General features: G+C 41.7%; 1 protein-coding gene and 1 non-coding gene across 2 annotated transcripts; both read right to left on the bottom strand.

The window, feature by feature from the left end:
* Churc1 (churchill domain containing 1) lies at positions 1–14,787 on the bottom strand. Its single transcript, XM_032907981.1, has 4 exons — positions 14,670–14,787; positions 8,143–8,278; positions 5,818–5,888; positions 1–170 (listed from the first exon to the last, which is right to left on the bottom strand). The coding sequence occupies exons 1-4, from the start codon at positions 14,706–14,708 to the stop codon at positions 78–80; spliced, it is 339 nt and encodes a 112-aa protein (XP_032763872.1). The 5' UTR covers positions 14,709–14,787; the 3' UTR covers positions 1–77.
* On the bottom strand, positions 11,061–11,164 carry LOC116906324. The gene has a single exon (XR_004388611.1). It is a non-coding gene; the product is annotated as a U6 spliceosomal RNA (small nuclear RNA).
* Positions 14,788–16,772: the final 1,985 nt, after the last annotated feature.

The raw sequence follows: 16,772 nt of genomic DNA, 5'->3' as shown, positions 1-16,772 counted from the left end.
TTTCATTATTAGCCAAACCTTTAGGCCTGCTATATTTTAAAGCAACCCAACATAGTTACAACAGAAGTGCAGGAGGCTTAGAATAACAGAGCCATTTGTCGGGGGTCATCAGGGAGAATACTGATAGTATCTTCGGCTTTGCCACACAACAGACACAGCATGGTATATTCCTAGAACAAGACAAAGTGCAAAATTACCTCAAGGGACAGAGAGAAAGACGCTTTATAAACCACTGCTCCATAAAGCTTCTCTAGAATTGTCACTGATAATCTTCTCGCACATTAGATTAGCTCTTCAAAACCTATTAGTAATGCTTTAGGTGTATTCTGTATATTCCTGGAGCCTTCTGTTTATGTAAACTCTCATCACGCATGTAAGAATGGCTTAAGTATACTGAAGTATATGACTATTTCTTGGCTTAAGAAAGCATACACATTTAGCTTAGTGCTTTTTTAAAACTAATGAAGATATCTGGGCTGGCATGTAGCTCAATTGGTAAAGTACCTGCCTAGCATGCACAAAACCCTGATATCAATCTCCAGCAGGTACAACTGGGCATGATGGTACACAACTAGATCCCAGCACTCAGGAGGAGGATCAGGACTTCAAAACTGCCCTGGACTCCAGGAGATCTTATATCAAAAAATAAATAAATGAATAAATAAATACAAATAAAACAAAACACAATAAACAAAAACCACAGCACCACCACTAACAAAACAAACAAACAAACAGAACAAAACAGACCAGGAGGCCAGTGAGATGGCTCATTGAGTAAAGCAAGCTTGGTAACCTGAGCTTGATCCTAGGAACCTACATAGTGGGAGAATCTACTTCCGAACATGTGCATTGTATTTTCTCTCTCTCTCTCTCTGTCTCTCTCTCTCTCTCTGTCTCTCTCTCTCTCTCTCTCTCTCTCTCTCTCTCTCTCTCTGTCTCTCTCTCTCTGTTTCACACACACACTAAGATAAATAACAAAGCAGTTTGGATGGGTATTTCTAAGGACAAATTCTTGTTCTTAGAACCTTTCCTTTCAGGATATTTATGCAATAGGAGGGGAAAAAAGAAACAGAATTCTCAAACTGAAAAGCTATTTTTATCAGCCCTAGGAAATAAAAAAAAAAGTGCATTAAATTAACTAGCATGCGTACCTCATACTTAAAACAGTTAATTGCCTAAGATTTCATCTATTTAAGTATCTACAAAGTTTCATAGATCTGGTATGTAACAAGTATCTAGACTGCTGACAGAAGGGGATTTATTTTAAGCACAATTCCTTAGGGCAAAGTCCTGTTCTGACACTTGTCATAGACGTATTCCCTTTAAACATTTTTATTTTGTTTACAAAAACAAGCATCTCCATCAATTCTTCTAGTGTCTCCACACGATGTTGCTATTGCTAGCTGTCTGGAAATGGATCAAGTCAATTAGTTTCTTGGGTCTGGACAGTCACTAGAGGAGGATGCTGATCTCAACAGAGACAAGGGCATAAAGACTCTAAAGAACGGAAGTTCCTTTCTATTTCAGCTGGCAAGTCCAATCCAGACAGGCAGCAGCCAGCAGCCAGCCTGCTTCTTAAAGACTGTTTTTGAATTAATCAATCAGCCAGCTGATTGATTTTTCAGTGCTAGAGGTTAAATTCTAAACTTTATGCACACTAGGCAGGCAGTCTTCCACGGAGCTACCCCCCTGCACTCATTATTTAAAGTCTCCTCTGTACGCCTAGTAGAAATACATACAGGCTAAAGATTACAGGATAAATACCACACATGAGCATAAAATACAACAATAATCTTCCTCTACAAGGGTTTACCATTGTCAAATACTTCTACTGCTTGAACCCATTAGACATCACTATTGGGAAGGCAATCTCTTATTGGAAACAAAGATCAAAGTAACCAAGTGTGATGGAGAACATTTCCAATCACACACTAGGTTGAGGCAGGAGGATCATAAGGCTGAGGGTCAGCCTGGGCTACACAGCAAGACCCTGTGTCAACAGGAAAACACAGAGAGAGAGAGAGAGAGAGAGAGAGAGAGAGAGAGAGAGAGAGAGAGAGAGAGAGAGACGACTGTATGGAAGCTACACACGTGGTTGAGTTCTCAGTGAGGATACAGCTCAGCTGGTAGTGGGCTTGCCTCGCAAGCATGAAGACTAGGGTTTAATCCCCACTGTGGCTCAAAACAAAACGAAATTTAAACAGCAACTAAATAAAAACGTTTGTGCAATTAAAAAAGAGGGAACTGAACTTTCAACTAACCTAACCTCTGTCAAGTTTCTAGTCAATGCTTCCAAGCTTTGTGATGTTATGCACAGTGGCTAATCATGAACAAAGGAAAAAATGCACCATGACCTTTACCAAACTGAAACACGTCACATGTGGAAAAAAACTGATATAATGTATGATATAACCTGGTAAGATTATTAAATTAGAGACTGGTTATACTCGTACCCTTTGATTTATAGGGAGCCTCAAATGCAAATTTCATTGTAAGTCAATGATTTGGAATTCAAAAGCAGTTTCCCATAGGAGTAATGTTATATATGTGGCAGTCAAATTCCCAGGAAAATGCCCAAGTCTTTTACATTTGCACTGTACAAAAGCTGTGGACTCTAACTACATATTACAGTGTTTCTGTAGGAAAGTATGCCTAGATTCTCAGCTGAGATGCCTGGGACATGGCTCCCTGTGCTGCCAGGGCTGTGGTGAGATCAGGACCTCTTACCAAGCTGTCCAAGTGGGGAGAGTCACGGGCCCCAGGCATTCATAGGAGACTCAAAGTACTAAGGGTTAGAGATCTGGAGGAAGGGTGGATCGGGCAGAAGCTGCCTACTGTGGGGTCAGATCTTCTGCTTACTCGGAGGCCCTTGCTCTTTACCCTACTTCTCTCGATCCCATCCTCTTTCCTGGCCTGTGAGGAACAGAAGACAATCTCCCATCCCAACATCCTGAGGCCACACACCGTCCACTGAAAGGCTTCTGTGGAAGAGTTCAAAGATCACAGTCATGGGGGATATATTTTTGTTGTACTCTGTACTTCTCTCTCTATCATGCCTCCCCCCTGTGTTCTTGCCATTAAACAGAAAAGAAAAAAAGCAAAGAAGCAGTTAGAAATTATTTTAAAAGACAGGGGAAAAACAGTCAAGCGGGATGGACTTCAAGAGTAGAAATGCTTAAGATCTGGTTAAACCCAGATCTGGAAAGATACTGAGCCAGTTAGGAGGGCAAAAGCCCAGGATTCAGACAGGCCACAGAAAGCCTATGAGAGGGTAGATTTACTCAAAAGAAAATGACGGAGTTCAGAGAAACAGGGAAATAAGAAAAGTTGGCTAAGGAAATTTTCAAAACAAAGCCTTGTGGTGCAAGCCCATGCTCTCAGCACTTGGGGATGAGGCAGGAGGATTCCCAGTGCTGCCCAATGAGTCACTCTCAAAATAGGAAAAACAAAACTATTCAGGTAGAAAAGAAAAAGACATAAAAAGTTGCTTTCAGAATGGGTCACAGTAGTAGCTGAGTAATGTAAGTTTAAATTATTTTTTTAACAAAATAAGAACTAAGTATATTTAATATAATTTTAAAACATTTTTAAAAAATAATGTATTTTGTGTGTGTGCTATGGATGGGAATATGTAAGGGCAGTGCCTGTAGAAAGGCCAAAAGAGGGCACTGGATAATATAAAATATAAACATAAATTTAATATAAAATTTCAATCTGGAAAAGATGCTGGAGACAGTACTATGTAATCGTCCAGGAAATGAGGTCAAGCAGCTTTCACGAAGAGGAACTATAACCCTCCTGTGGAGGGAAGGAGGGCAGAGGCTGATGTTGAAACACTTCTCATGTGGGGTATGTCTGGAAGAGCTGAGGCAAGGGAGAGAGAAGCTGGGCCAGCTACAGCCATGGGCTAAGGATCGTTAGCAAGGATCTGTAGCAGGGATGGCATGAAAGGCCAACAAGGAAGTAGGAAAGAATACTTTTAAAAACCATCTACTGGCCGAGTACAGGATGTGGGTTGAGCAGCGGCAGGTGTTGGAAATAAGACTGCAGGCAGAGCGCAGCCTAAGAGCGTCTGTCTTCAGGAGGAGTGGTGATTACCTAGACACCATGACTACAGCATCTTCCTTTTTCCTTTCCTTGTGTCTACACAGAGTAATTTTGGGGGCTGTTGGAAGGTGGCTGCACTGAGTCAAGGACAATGACAGACTTTGGTCTCATGGAAAAGCTTTACACCAGCTCTCTCAGGACATAAACAGGCAATCTCAATATCCATTCAGGGGTTCTCATGTGCTCTCATGGAAGAGAGCTGCAGGCGCTCATTTCCTCTCATAAAGACAGCTAGGGGACGGTTTAAGCCATGAAATGGTCATTCTTCTTTGGCTGCCTCTATTCCCTGAACCATGGTTTTGCTCTAAGGTACACATAGTGCATAAATATTTTAAGGCATAAAATCTAGACATTAAAGAGTTGGTCAAGATGTATAGATTGACTAAAACATTTGAGACTGACTATGTTCCTTTTTATCCACTGAAGCTATGAGTGAGGGACTAGAGCTGGCTCAGCAGTTATGGACACTTGCTTCCCTACTACTCTTGTAGGAGACCTAGGTTCAGTATCCAGGACCCACAGGCCAGCCAGCTCATGACACATGTGGCTCCAAATCTCCTGTAGATCCAGGGGTTCTAATGTCCTTTTCTGGCCTTCATGGGTACTGGGCACAAATGTGGTAGATAATATACATGCAGCCAAAATAGTCATACACATAATAAAATAAGTAAAACTTAGGGGCTGGAGAGATGGCTCAGTGATTAAGAGATCTGACTGTTCTTCCAGAGGTCCTGGGTCCAATTCCCAGTAACCACATGGTGGCTCACAACCATCTGTAATGAGATCTGATGCCCTCTTCTGGTGTGTCTGAAGACAGCTACAGTGTGCTCATAACATAAAAGAATAAATAAAATTTTAAAAAATATTTTAAAAAGGAAATTTAGCTTAACAAATTAGAAAAAAGAAAAACCCAAAACTTATTATACTTAAAACCAAAGAGTTGCTCAAATCCACACACCAACAGGAGCAAACAAAGACAGCCTCCTTGTCAGACTCATACCCACCAAGAGGACTGGACAACACATGGAATTCACTACGGGAGCCTCTGGCTCCCCAGTGCTGGGATTAAAGGTGTGAGCTGCTACTGCTGTTACCACCCAGCAGCCAACGCTTGAAGTAAGCCACTGCAAAAAAGGTACCACAGTAGTAATCCCATAAAACCCTGAAATGGCAGACTAGAGAGATGGCTCAGCAGTGAAGAACATTTGCTACTTTTGCAAAAGAGCCAGGTTCAGTTCCTACCACAGGTGACTCACAGCCATCTGTTACTCCAGAATCTAGGAAATCTAGGTCCTTCTTCTGTTTTATGGGGGCACCTCTCTCTCTCTCTCTCTCTCTCTCTCTCTCTCTCTCTCTCTCTCTCTCTCACGCGCACGCGCGCACACACACACACACACACACACACACAGAGGTACACACAGAAGCAAACACACACACACATAAAAACAAATCCTTTTCCTTTGAGAACCCATACTGGGTTTATTAAATAAAACAACAGGGCTGGAATGTCACTGTAAAGCGCACATTTTGATTTGTGACTCCTGTGACGAAGCACAGATCCACCCACCTTTAAAGCTTCCCAGCATGCATGGGTAAAGACAGGGTGGGCTCAAGTAATAACTGTTAGCACTCATTACAAAAATTATATGTCGATGCTCAGAATACTTTTAGTCTTTATCGCTCTTTAACAATACCCATATACACATTTACCTGAAATTCATCCATGATGCTGAATGTATACTCATGTCTGGCTACTACATGATGACAATTCTTACACAGATCTGCCAAGACAAGGACACATAATGAAGTCTGGAGAAGTTTATTAAAACAATGAAATTTCTATTCTCAGCATATAGTACTTAAAAGAAATTTTAACTGTCACATTTAACAGAGCAGGAAACTCATTAAAATACTGACCTCAAGAAATCCAGATTCTATCAAACTTTACATAATTAGGATCTGAACTAAAGTGCTCACTGTGCACTTGTTAATTCCCATCGAAAGCTCCCTACAGAAAGCAGTAAGCAGATACTTAGGTGCTGTTTACTTCTTTACTTTTGCAGTACTAAGGACCAATCCTAGAGCAGGCAATCTACCACTGACCTACATGCCCAACCCTCTTGTCATTTCTAAGTCAAGGTCTCACTAAGTTGTCCAGGTTGGCTTTGAACTCACTCTGCAGCCCAAGCAGGCCTTGACCTTTCAGTCTCCTGAGTAGCTGCTATCAAGCTGGCACGATTGAGTAAAGGTGCCTGTCACCAAGTCGAGAGGATAAAAGGTCTGTGCCACCAAGTCCAGTACTGTGTGTTTTTAGAAGTGTGGGCCCATCTAGCTATGCAGAAGCTGTTATTCTCAGGAGTGACAGGAAATCTGCAGTTATAACCAGGGATAAAGAAAACCAACTGTGGGCATAAAGTGAATATGAGGTAACAAAATATCTACTAAAAATAAAAACAATGTAACAATAATTAATAAACTGTGCCAGATACTCTTTAAATATGTTTAGAGCTATTCTTGCAACCTCAAATTCAATGAGACATAACATTATTACCTCTTTATCAGGAAAAAAGGCACACTATGGTTAAGTAAGCAGATGACTACAGAGATAGGAGGTTTGGAGCCAGAATTTTTAACCCAAGAATGTGACTCTTACTCACTATTCCTGCTAGCTCACAAAAAAAAAAAAAAAAAAAAAAAAATCTTACAGAGGACACAGGCTTAAAAAGGGAGACAGAGACACCTTCTGGAGTATTTTTAACTGTCTGAGCCTATTCTAAGAGCTTGATGTTTTTCAGACTTGTCCTTAAAAATATTATCAGCATCCTTGTTCTTTATTCATATTCAGAACATACCAAGAACCAGAAGAAAACCAAAGTGGAGATGTGAGCAGTTTAAGTATTTGTCACAATGTCTGTGTGCTAACATGTACATATAACATGTACATATGGGGCTGGAGAGAAGGCACGGTGGTTAAGAGGACTGGCTGCTCTTCTAAAGGTCCTGAGCTCAATTCCCAACAACCATATGGTGGCTCACAACCATCTGTAATGAGATCTGATGCCCTCTTCTGGTGTGTCTGAAGACAGCTACAATGTACTCATATACGTAAAATAAATAATAAAAATTTTAAAATGTACATATGACACGTACACATTAGTACATATAACATGCACATATGACATGCACATGTAACATGCACATACACTTCCTTCACATGAAGAACTTTCTCTGCATGTGTTTTGCTAGGGTTGAGGATAGGAAGGTCCAGTAATAAAAGCAAGAGAAGGAAGCATCAGATGGACAGTGGGGCAAGAGGCCAGAGCAGGTAAAAACACAGAAGCAAAGCGGGAAACACCAAAGCACACCAGGGTCATTGGTACCAGGGAAAATGGTGCTATACTGTGACACTCTCCCCCCCCCTCTTCTTCCTTTCCCCTAACTCTTCAGCCCCACTTGTCTTTGGACCTCTGATCCTCCTCCTTCTGCCACCTGAGTGCTGGCACAGCAGGGGTGAAACACCTCACCAGGCTGGTCCCGACCTTTACATCTACTGAAGGACCCCTTCCATTAAAAACCCATGGATCCAAGTTTTAAAAAAATCCCTGGCTAGGAGTAGTGGCTCAGGCCTTTAATTCTAGCACTTGGGAAGCTGAGGCAGGACAGTCATGAGTTCTAGGAAGCTTGGGCTCTAGCATGAGTTCTGGACTAGCCTGATCTACAAAATGAGATCTTACCTCAAAAAACAACAACAACAACAAATAAACCAAGAAGTCATCTCATTTACGGTGATATAAAGTCTGTACAACTAGCTGGGCATGGTGGCACACATGTATAATCTCAGCGCGGAAGAGGCAGAAGCAGGAAGATCATCACACCTACGTGTTGTTATTCACAGCGGGAGGTCCTAACCTATCTTCTTCCTCTCAGTAACTTACACCCAACACTGAGCTGCTCTCAGAACACCCGTACAACACGACAACTTCTGAAAGCTGATGTCTGCAAACAGATCTGCATTTCAAGACGAACTCTACTTACGGTCATAGGTAACTATTTCTTCTCCATCTTCCTCTTTCAGGGATCTGTTTGTGATCAGCATAAAGTCCCGCTTACTGCACACGGCGCAGCCTGCAAAGTTCAGTAAGAACGAGCCATTCTCCAGACAGGTGTTCCCCTAGAGCATGAGAACAGGGATCCTCTTATACTTAGAAACCTTCGGTGAAACTGACCAAACAACTCAAAGTCTCTATAGGCCAAAGACACAGCCAGAACACACCTGCTCAAAGTACTTTTTTTAAAAAAGAATTATCTGAGTGCACTGTAGCTGTCTTCAGACACACCAGAAGATGGCATCGGATCCCATTACAGATGGTCATGAGCTACCATGTGATTGCAGGGAATTGAACTCAGGACCTCTGGAAGAGCGGTCAGTATACTTAACCACTGAGCCATCTCTCCAGTCCCCTCAAAGCTCACAGTACTTTTTTAAGTAGCTAGCTTTCCTACAGAATTAATACTTATAAGGATACTTGATGAACATGTTAAGTCCATGAATTTCTAAGGACTACAAGTGTGTTTGGCAAAGAGGAGTAGGGCTGGAGATGTGGCTCAGTGGTAAAGCATTTGCTCAGCATCCATGAGGCCTCAGCTGCAATCCCTGTATCACAGCAAACAAATGTAAGAGTTTACTAAGTCCAAATACTTAGAAACAACAGGGAAAAACAACATTCAATACAAAAAGTAAATCAGAAAATTTTAAAAGTATTTTTAAATATAGGCCAAAAACCTAGAATTAAATCAATCAAAATAGAAACAAATGAGTCACGACTAAAAGTAAGTGTACACACCGTTGAAAGGACTACTTCTCATGCCTTTGCTAATACCACAAAATAAACCAGCAAATCTGTCTATAAACGTCAGCCTTTAAGAGTGTGTGTGACTGAGGCAGAGAGGGGTAATGGCTTTGACTGACCAGACTAACACAGTAGTGGCCAAGGAACCGAGGCTTTTTCTTTGGCATAGAGAAACTAAACAGATTCCTGGCTAAAGACTCTATTAACATAAAAGCTATTTTACAAATTATCCAATCCAACTGCAAGCAACACTGAATACTTTTATTTATATATATAATAAAATGGGAGTGGGGCAGTGTGCATGTGCCACTGGTCATGTGTAGAGATAAGGGGACAATTCTGTGGAGTCCTCCCACGTTATGTTAGTTCTGAGGACTGAACTCAGGTCATCAGACTTGCAAGCTCTTTCATCCACTGAGCCATCTCTCCTGACCAATTGAGAGATTTTTAATAGTTAATGTGATATAAAAATCATTTCTCCAAAGTGCCTATGTACCTGATGCCATCCATACCACAGGGATGGTGAGCCAAATGTGTTTTTTATACACATAGTTCAGGAAGAGCCACCTTAAACACCATAGTGAACTCCTCCTAGTTCGGGCACCATAATCTCTCCCTGAGGGTGTCTTACCACTGTGTGTTAAGGAAGAGAATAGTTCTAGAGCAGGAACTAAGACATGACTATATAGTTTAAAGAGAGGTCATAGACACCTTGACTTAAGATACTTTGAAGAAAAGAAACAAACCTTGGATTTGTAAACTCTGAGCTATTAAGAGCTAGTGATACGGGTTGGGGATTTAGCTCAGTGGTAGAGCGCTTGCCTAGGAAGCGCAAGGCCCTGGGTTCGGTCCCCAGCTCCGAAAAAAAAAAAAAAAAAAAAAAAGCAAAGAAAAAAATTTAATTTTTTTCTATCTTTATTAACTTGATAATTAAGAAAACATTACTGAGGAACGGTTTACAGAGAGTAAAGCCCATATCTATAAAGGTGAATGTGATGGTTTGTCTTGTCAATTGGCACAAATAGATCTGGGAAGAGAGTCTCAGTTGAGGACCTGCATCCATTAAATTGGCCTGTGGACATGTGTGGGGACATTTTCCTGATTAGTGACTGAAATGGGAGGGCCAGCCCACTGTGGACAGTGCTGCCTCTAGGTTCTAGGTTGTATAAGAAAGCGAGCCCATCAAGTCACAGGAAAAAACCATTAAGCTTGGTTCTTGCCTGACTTCCCCCAAACACAAACTCTGAGGCAACGTAAACCAAATAAACCCTTTCCTCCCCAAGTTGTTTTTGTTCAGGGTGCTTTATCACAGCAACAGAAAGCACTCTAGGACAGTGAATGACTTTTAATAAATGTGCTCAAGTGAGCACCACCCTGACTAAGATATGGGCTATCTCTATTTCCGCGGGAAGTTCTTCACTCTTAGTAGTCCATTTCTAACACCCTTAGCATCTCAGACCCAGTGATTTTATTCTTTCTAATCTTCCATGTTCCAGAATTTTATGCAAATGGATTAGAATATTCTTTTGTTTCTGGCTTCTTTGTCTCAACATACTGTCTATGGTTATTACTGCTTTCTATTGCCAAGTAGTGTTCTATGTAGTTAGCTGTTGGTGGCACCGACTTGATTTCAGTTTGGGGCTATAATGAATAATGCAATTATAAAGATTCATATACAAGTCTTGTGTGGACACAGGTCTTCTCTTGGGTAAATACCTACAAATACAATTTCTGGGTCACATAGGCTGTTTTTTAAGGGTATATTGAACTTTGTAATAAGTTAACCAAATACTTCTAAGTTCTCCATTTTTTTTATGTGAACATGTGTGGTCTGTCTGTGGGTTTGTACAGGTAGATGCAGGTGCCCAGGGAGGCCAGAGATCTTGGATACCCCTGGAGTTGGATTACAGGTAGCGATGAGCTGCTTGATATATAGCTGCTGGGAATTAAACTCCCGCCCTCTGCAAGAGCAGTAAATGCTCTTTGCCGCTGAGCCATCTCTCTAGCTCCCCTCCCCCGGGCACACACAAGCGGTTCTCCCTTTCACACTCCTGTCAGCAATGTTATCCCCAGTCACTCCACATCTTCCCATCCCTATTTTTTACAAATATGGAACGCCACACGAATTTGCGTGTCATCCTTGCACAGGGGCCATGCTAATCTCTCTATCGTTCCAATGTTAGTACATGTGCTGCTGAAGCGAGCCCCCAACCACAGTTATTGAACACATTTTTTCACTTTTCTAGTGATATAAGTGGAAATCTTACCAAAGTTTTAATTTGCCTTCTCCCAATGATTAGTAGTCTCCCTGGAGTCTATGCATATGTTTATTGGCCCTACTCTTTGTTTTCGACAGGGTCTCACTGTGTAGCCCTGGATGGCCTGTTAAGGACACTTAGAAAATGTGATTTACAGAAAACTCGGCTAAAGACTTGTAAAGGGATAAATAAAAGAAGAAATGGCTAAAAACCATGAAAATTAGTCAGTAAAGATTATTAGTTTGATAGTATAGTATAAAATCTTACAAATTTGAGGGCCAGGCATGGTGGTACATGCCTTTAATTCCAGCACGCAAGAGGCAGACAGGCAGATCTTTGTGTCTGAGGCCAGCCTGGTCTACAGAGTGAATTACAGGACAGTCAGGACTACACAGAGAAACCCTGTCTTCAAAAACCAAAACCAACCAACAAAACAAATCAACAAAAAACTTACAAGTTTCAGAAAACCTGAAACTACAGGGAATACAACATAAAACATTATTATTATTTCTGATCATACATTTCAATGTAGCCATAAGGTTTATGTATGCTACTATGTATGTTCTGTCAGGGAAGGTTTACAATTAAAAACAGGGCTGATGAGGCCAGTGGTTTAGCTTGAGTGGGGAGCATTTACATGAAGCCCTGGGTTCAATAGGCAGTGCCACAGAAATGGACTGTGGCCATCTTGCCAGTCCTGCACATTTCCCTTTTATTCTGTACTATCATTTACTCTAAATAAAGTTCTCTTGCTACTTCTGGGGTCAGGGGGAGAAAGAATGAACCGGCTGTCTCTCTCTTTTAAAGGTAAAAAAAAAAAGTGTCTGTGTCCTTGTTATGCAATGAGTGCAGTCCTTGTGTAGGCCAGGCCAGAGGAGAGGACTGGATCTCCTGAGCCAGGGCTGAGGCTGCTGTGAGCACTGATGTGAGTGGTGGGAATGGAACTTGGTTCTCTGATGCAGCATTAAATGCTCTTGACTCCTGAGCCATCTCTCTAGCCCCTAACAACTCTGTTTACCACAAACTTTTCCTCATGGTTTCCCATGTGAAATGGTTATCATTAAGACCCATAAAACCCCTTTCTAGGGGTTTTAAAAAAAAAAAAAGCATGAACTAAAACACAATATAGAAAAATAATAAAAGCAGAGACATACAGAATAATTATAAGCAAACAGAACCACCAGTTAAGTAAAACACAAACCACCCACTTCTTACATTCCAGAAGCTTCTCCCCCACTTGTTGTTGTTGAAAGATTATAGTTATTTTATGTTTATTAACGCCTGCCTGGTACTAATGGAGGCCAGAGGAGTTGGATCCCCTGGAACTGGAGTTATAGACAGTTGTTGGCTGCCCTGTGGGGGCTGGGAACTGAATCTAGGTCCTTTGCAATAGCACCAGTCACTGAGCAATCTCTCTGGCCCCTTATATGACCACCCTTGATCATACTCCGTATAGCAGCCATCAATACAATGACTTTAGAGTAACTTCTTGCTTCCCAGCCTGGTTTTACCAACCGCAAAAGTCTTACTGTATTTAGTTTGCTTGATTTAAAGTTGCACCTCATGTGCTTTTTCACCAATACTGTCAGACTAAAGTCAGATGGCTGTATCTGATTCTAGTGCTTGCATTGCTCTAACTCTGGGTTCCTTACCTCTGTACTACTGATACTGGGATACAGAGCCCTTCGTTTTGATGGTTGTCCTGTTTATTACAGCATAAAACCTTGTCTCTCCCCATCAGATGTAAAGTAGCTCTTTCATTGTGACAATCAAGTGTCTTTGGATACTGCCAAATCCCCTGGGAGGCAAAACCACTTCCCCTTGAGATGCTCTATGCTAATTCACATTCATGGCCCTACTCTTACGATATTCCCTTCTACGAATACGAGTTTTGTTCTAGCTGCAAATAATGTTACAAACATTCTCATACACATTGCCAGGAGATGTGCACGTGCATTCTTTTAGAATAAACATTTCTGTGCCATTCCAGTGGCCATTTAAATTTGATAATGAATGCTAATTATTTTATAAATCAAAGTGGTTGTACTATAATGAAAATTCATGTAACAACCATCTCAAAAGACTTGCATATCACTCACAAGAGTTTTGTTTTTGTGGTGTGTGTGTGTGTGTGTGTGTGTGTGTGTGTGTGTGTGTGTGTGTGTGTTCGAGCCCTGGCTGTCCTCGAACTAGCTCTATAGACCAGGCTGGCATTGAACTTGGAGATCTGCCTGCCTCTGTCTCCCAAGTCCTGGGATTAGAGGCATGCTGCACCCTCTGTACCCTATCACTCATGAAATATTAAAAGAACTATGAAGATGTTTTACCTCCCAACCAACACGAGGATCCTTCATCTTGCTATTTTCCTTCATTTTCTTCCCCCTCTAAATCATCCAAAACACACCTTATTTGGATGGAAAATACCGCATCCCCATTCCTGATCAGTCTTCCTTTTCACATCGATTAAATAGCACTCTGTCAATCATACTTCCCAAACTGCAAGTTCATAAGCAGCCCCGAGCCTTGGTAGTCACTCCTGCACAGACTAGCAAAGCAATCTGTCTACACACATCAATATGCAAAAGAACGGTAAGAATCGAGCCTCAAAACCTCCTAAGCTTGAGAGGAACAAAGACTTAAAATAAGGGCTGGGGGTATAGTTCCGTTGGTTAGAGTGCTTGCCAGGCAGGTACACACCGTGGGTTCAATCCTCAATATCAAGAAGGGAAGGACAATGGGGTTGGGGATTTAGCTCAGTGGTAGAGCGCTTGCCTAGGAAAGCGCAAAGGCCCTGGGTTGGTTCCCAGCCCGGAAAAAAAGAACCCAAAAAAAAAAAAAAAAAAAAAAAAAAAGGGAAGGACAAAGAGAAGGGGAAAGGAAAAGAACTGGACAAGACGGAAAGGGGAATCACAATCTAGTCTTTGCTCTTATACTTGGGCAAGCGATAGTTCCTCTCTGCATACCAGTTCTACCATCTTCAAATATGGTTAGAACAAGAGGCTGGGGGTGTGATGCCAGCGTTCAAGAGATAAGCGTAAGGAGGATCATAAGTCAAAGAAAATCCTCCTCAGCTACATAGTGAGTTTGAAGCCAGCCTGGGCTACACAAGGCCTGTCTCCAAAAAGAGAATTCTAAAATGACCTCAGACGTTCATCCAGCGACTGAATTAAGTCTAAGAACTTTATCAAGAGAGCTAAAGGATGAAGCCGGGATTGCAGTAAGGCCAGAAGGAGCTGCTGTCAACTTGGGTGGGTAGGTAGTTTTGAGGGTTCCCCGTTGTCCCCAGCAACCCAAGAGAACCGGAAGGGCCGCTGACGTCAGACACCAAGGAGGGGACCTGAGGCCCGTGAGCTTGGTCACTGAGGTGACAGGACTGCAGAGTGGGCTCTGGCAGGTCTAGGAATATCGGTCGAACACCGAGCCTGCGGGAGGCTCTTCGTGCTCACTTGCTCACCCGATTGGGGTACTTCTTCTCCACACAGTCCCCACACATCGTCACGCACTTTATGGAGAACGTCCCCAGCGACACCCGGAAGACGAAACCTCGCGAGAACTGAGATTTTGATTGCCCCAAGCGTTCTAAGGACTCCATAGTTGGCTAGCAGTCTCCGCCCATAGTAACGGTTGTTAGGCGGGATGCACCGCGGTCTCCGGGCAACGAGGGTGCGCCAGAGACTGGACTCAAAAATGTTTAGATATTGAAAGGATCTGAGGACTCAAAGATGTGTCGAAAAGCGACTTTGAGCCAGAGTGAACTTCTAGTAGGCGCCTTCTTGCTTCCATTTACTCCAGATTCAAAGAATCTGAATGATAGTTTAAATACCATTTTGTGCTATAATAACAGAGAAGAGATCAGACTTAGGAGTGAGCAGGTGTTTGGGAAGAGAAGCTTAAAGTGCTGTCGAGAATCTACTAAACCATTTAAATTAGATTCTTATCATTCTCTGTGCACAAAAATCAATTCAAAGTAGATCAAAACCTTTTATCTAAAACAGGAAACACTGAAACTTCCAGAAGGAAACCTAGGGGATAGTTGTCAAGATATTGGGTTGGAGGATGCTGGAGAGATAGTTCAGACGTTAGGAGCACTGAATGCTCTTCTAGAGGACCCAATTTCACCCCCTAGAACTCACATGGCAGCTCACAACTGTAACATCTGACACCCTCACACAGACATGCATGCAGGCAAAACACCAATAAAATAAAAGCAATTTTAAAAAAAGACATTGGGTTGGACAGAACTTTTTGAATAGCACACTAATTAATACTAACAGAAATGGACCCTCAGAATCAACAGACTAGACTTCATGAAAAAGTTTCTATTTAGCAAAGGACACAATTAGCAGAGCAAACAGTTCACAGAATGGGAAGACATCTTTACCAGTCATATTTTAGACAAGGGACTAAAATTCAGAATTTTCAAGAATTGCAGAAACTAAATACCAAGGAAATAAAACTGCCTGTCAATAAATGGGCAAGTGAACTGAATAGATGCTTTTCAAAATAAGAAACACACAAGGCTAATAACCATTTTTAAATGTGTTCAGTATCCTCAGTCATCAGGGAAATGCAATTTAAAATTATTTTGAGATACCATCTCACCCTTGTTGGAATGGCATTATCAATAAATCTGACAACAAATGCTGGAGAGGATGTGGAGAAAAAGAAACTATCACTGTTGATGGGAATGCAAATTAATACAGCCACTGTGGAAGTCAGTTGAGAGATCTCTCAAAAAATTAAAACCAGAACTACCATACGACCCTGTTATTTCACTCCTAAGCATTTACTCAGAATACATAGGGATATTTACACTCCTGTGTTTATTCCTGATTTATTCACTCTAGCAAAGAATTAAGATCAACCTAGTTGTTCATTAACAGATGAAAGGAAATGAGAAATTTCTACATATAAAAAATGAACCGGGGCTGGAGAGACAGCTCAGCGGTTAAGAGCACTGACTGCTCTTCCAGAGGTCCTGAGTTCAATTCCCAGCAACCACATGGTGGCTCACATCCATCTGTTATGGGATCTGATGCCCTCTTCTGGTCTGTCTGAAGGCAGTGACAGTGTACTCACATACAATAAATAAATAAATAAATCTATCTTTAAAAAAAAAAAATGAACCGGGCAATGGTGCACGTGACTTTACTCCCAACACTCAGGAGGCAGAGGCAGGCCAATCTCTGTGCATTTAAAGCCAGCCTGGTCTATAGAGTGAGTTCCAGGACAACCAGAGTTACACAGAAACATCCCATTTCAAAAAACAAAACAAACAAACAAAAAATGGCATACTGTTCCATTCTAAAGAAAAACTGAGGGCTGGAGAGATGGCTCAGTGGTTAAGAGCACTGAGTGCGCTTCCAGAGGTCCTGAGTTCAAATCCTAGCAACCACATGGTGGCTCACAACCATCTGTAATGAGATCTGATGCACTCTTCTGGTGTGTCTGAAGACAGCGAGAGTGTACTTATATATAATAAATAAACAAATCATAAAAAAGAAAAGAAAAGAAAACTGAAATCACAAAATTTGTAGGAAAATGAGTGGACTTATAA

Source organism: Rattus rattus, chromosome 7, assembly GCF_011064425.1.
Source record: "Rattus rattus isolate New Zealand chromosome 7, Rrattus_CSIRO_v1, whole genome shotgun sequence".
NCBI classification, from domain to species: Eukaryota; Metazoa; Chordata; class Mammalia; order Rodentia; family Muridae; genus Rattus; species Rattus rattus.
The sequence above is the reverse complement of the archived record's forward strand: the minus strand, read 5'-3'. Positions and strand labels throughout refer to the sequence as shown.

Coding starts and splice junctions, on each gene's coding strand:
- Churc1 (XM_032907981.1), bottom strand. CDS start 14,708: ATGTGTGGGGACTGTGTGGAGAAGAAGTACCCCAATCGG. Junction 5,889..8,142: donor AGAAATAGTTACCTATGACC/GTAAGTAGAGTT, acceptor TTGTCTTGGCAG/ATCTGTGTAAGAATTGTCAT. Junction 171..5,817: donor GCATCATGGATGAATTTCAG/GTAAATGTGTAT, acceptor GTCTTGTTCTAG/GAATATACCATGCTGTGTCT.